General features: G+C 43.7%; 1 protein-coding gene across 1 annotated transcript; it reads left to right on the top strand.

Moving 5' to 3' along the window:
• The first annotated feature begins 658 nt into the window (after positions 1–658).
• On the top strand, positions 659–1,868 carry LOC133806840 (uncharacterized). Its single transcript, XM_062244927.1, has 3 exons — positions 659–1,117; positions 1,201–1,373; positions 1,703–1,868. The coding sequence occupies exons 1-3, from the start codon at positions 659–661 to the stop codon at positions 1,866–1,868; spliced, it is 798 nt and encodes a 265-aa protein (XP_062100911.1).
• Positions 1,869–3,164: the final 1,296 nt, after the last annotated feature.

The raw sequence follows: 3,164 nt of genomic DNA, 5'->3' as shown, positions 1-3,164 counted from the left end.
TTCCCACGCGTTTATTAGAAATTTTATGCCGTTTAGGTCCATGGCTACTACCAACTCCTACTCCAGAGATGGAGATACGAGCGACACTTTTGGCTAGCATGACCGACGTAGAAAAAAGCGTCAAAGAGCTGGTCACAGAGGCCAAGCTGAGGCTGGTCAGCCTTTTGGAACCTCACCAGGACGTGAGGGAATCCACAGCGGGGAGTGCCACTGGTGAAGAAGTCCCCGAACAACAACAAGATGTGTCACAACCCCCGACGAGGAGGGCAACGAGAGTGACCATTAACGAGCCTTCCGACGCCCCGTGACCTACTGTTGCTCCGACCCCTTTAAGGAAGGGCAAGAAGAAGGTTTCTAAACACCCCAAGCCTATTCTTGACTCATCAGATGAGAATGGTACTGAATTTTCACATTTAGATAGTCTGCCTATTCCCTGTCACTTATTTGATGGGGACGACAACTTTAAATACACCCTTTCTTTAAATTTAGACTTCTTCAGGCCAGAGAGTGAGTGCAGCACTAGTAAAGTAAATAGTGTAGCGACCAGTAATTATAGCTCGGGTATTATACTTTTAATTTCTTTGCCCATGTTTCCTTAACTTCGCAAGCTCCTTTTATTGTATTGCCTGACTGTTCGTGTGATTTCTTCCTTGCAGACATGCCTGTTGACAGAGCTTTTGACTTGTATGCCAAATCGGCGAGGAAGAAAAAGTATAGCAAGCACCAGCTTGGGGAGGGCATCAGCAACCCTTCCTCGAAGAAGGCTCAAACAAAGGATCCTCTCGCACCACCTCCCACAAAAGAGACAACTCCTCCACCAACTCCTGCCAAAGAGATAACTCTGCCAACTCCTGTGAATCAAGATCCCCCAGCTCCAGTCGAACAGACTCCTCCTGCGGTTCTTGCTGACCTCACTCCTCCAGCTTCCACCGACCAGACGCCTGCTGGTCGCCGAGAAGAAGCCTCGAGAGAAGATCTCACGAGCGTGGTGCTCAATTCAGCCAAAGACAGGCTGACCAAAATAATAAAGCACCACTGCAGCCGAGAGGCAATCCAAGAGACTGGTTCCATGGCGGTCGATCAGGTCTTCAACCACGCACAGAACGAAGTGCTTAGTGTAAGTCGTAGTTTTGTCCATACTTTATTAATTTTCTTCGTCAATTTATACCTACTAACAACTTTTTCTTTTCCTGATCGAAGGGAGTTCTCACCATGAGCTCTGGCTGGCGAAGTTCGAGGACACTGGCTGCTCAATTTGAGAAAAAGTTTAGCGACCAACTTGGCATAGCTAAGGCCCAACATGCTGAGCAGCTTAAAATGACCGAAGCCAAACATGCTGAGAAGCTCAAGGAAGTTGAAGAAAGCATACCGAGGTGCTCAAGGAGGTTGAGGCGAAGCACTCCGAGGCATTTCAAACGGTTGAGGCCAAACTCACCTCCCTCGAAGAGGAGCTGAAGAAGAAGGATGCATCAATTGCCAAGATTACTGCTTCCAAGGAGCAATACAAAGAGGTCTCACTTCTTAACTATCGGGAAGCCCACAAGCTTCAAGCAGAGCTGGAGATAAGCCGCAAGGAGACTGCTACCCTGGAAGAGGCGAACGCCCGCAACCTCGAAAACTGAGGGGCAGCGTTTGAGTGTTTCTATATGTTCTGGAAATGTAATCCCAAAGCTAATTTTTCTTATCTTCCAGATCATATAAGGGAGGCGGAGCTGGCGAGGTGTGCTGCTCGCTTAGAAGAAGAGAAGACTCAAGAGTCTCCCAAGATCTCTCTAGCAACAGGCATTGAGGGTGCCCGGGAAGATGGGGGAGTTACTGTCGACCAACAACTACAAGAGCCTCAGCAGGATCCTCCGGCTGCTTCGTAACTTTTATCTGTTTTGTTTTTAACTTTTATTTTGAGATACGTGACCTATGGTTCGTGATGTAAAGACAATTTACTTTTATTGCTGCATGAGCAACTTTTTTCCTTTTAATAAACAATTACATCCAAGCAGTGACTGCTCATGGTGTAAAGGATTTCATTTTTGATATTATAATAATTGCATTCTATTATAACATCTATTCGCATGACCGAACTTAGCATAACACTTTGGTTTGATTTAAGAAAATAACAAAATTTTGAAAAATACTATAAGTACCATAGCATGCTTTCACTTATATTGCTCATGTTTTTACATACCTGTTGATATGCTTTGCTTACTAGATACCTTATATGCCCCCCAAGTGATTGAGGAGCTTTAGGTCCTCGGTCACTTGCCTTGACCAAAACCTGTTCGAACATTTCTGCTCGTAGTAGAAAATTTAAAACGATAATATAGCAAAACAACACACGTAATGAGCAAATACTTGTAATAAATACAATAGTTTGGCAAGATTGACTGGCTACGCACAATCCCTTTTATTTCTCGTAATAGATGGACAATCGTGTCTGTACGAGTGATCAATAAAATGATCTTATACTTATAAGCGATCAGTCACAAAAATGACTAACCCTTGTTCATAAACTTGTAAAAAGTAAAATTAATACAAGCCAATTCTTTAAGAAGAATTGTTTATTGATAGTACTTGCGTAGGTGTTCTCCATTCCAATAGCGAGGAATGAGATCTCCATTTAAGCGAGAAATTTTGTAAGTGCCTGGATTGAGGACTTCTTCGATTTGGTACGGTCCTTCCTAGTTAAGTCTGAGTACTCCAGCGGCCTGATCGCGGGTGTTGAGGAAAACTCTTCTAAGTACTAGATCTCCCACATTAAATTTCCTTTCACGTAATTTAGAGTTGAAATACCGAGCGACCTTTTGCTGGTAAGCTGTTACTCGGAGTTGGGCTTGCTCGCGCTTTTCATTGACCAAATCCAAAGATTCCATCAATAATTGGTTATTAGAGTCTTGTTCGTATGTTATCCTTCGATGTGATGGCGGATCTAATTCAACAGGAAACATAGCCTCATATCCATAAGCTAAAGAAAAAGGAGTATGACCTATTGCTGTTCGATGGGATGTTCTGTACGACCAGAGCACTTTAGGTAATTGCTCCAGCCATGCCCCCTTTGCTTCTTCAATCCTTTTCTTTAGAGTATCTTTTAGCGTCTTATTGACTGCCTTGACTTGTCCATTTGCCTGAGGGTGAGCAACTGAAGAAAAGCTTTTGATAATTCCATGCCG

This window comes from Humulus lupulus, chromosome X (assembly GCF_963169125.1).
Source record: "Humulus lupulus chromosome X, drHumLupu1.1, whole genome shotgun sequence".
NCBI lineage: Eukaryota > Viridiplantae > Streptophyta > Magnoliopsida > Rosales > Cannabaceae > Humulus > Humulus lupulus.
This window is presented reverse-complemented; position numbering and strand designations above follow the sequence as displayed.

Coding starts and splice junctions, on each gene's coding strand:
- LOC133806840 (XM_062244927.1), top strand. CDS start 659: ATGCCTGTTGACAGAGCTTTTGACTTGTATGCCAAATCGGCGAGGAAG. Junction 1,118..1,200: donor CACAGAACGAAGTGCTTAGT/GTAAGTCGTAGT, acceptor TCCTGATCGAAG/GGAGTTCTCACCATGAGCTC. Junction 1,374..1,702: donor GTTGAAGAAAGCATACCGAG/GTGCTCAAGGAG, acceptor AGATCATATAAG/GGAGGCGGAGCTGGCGAGGT.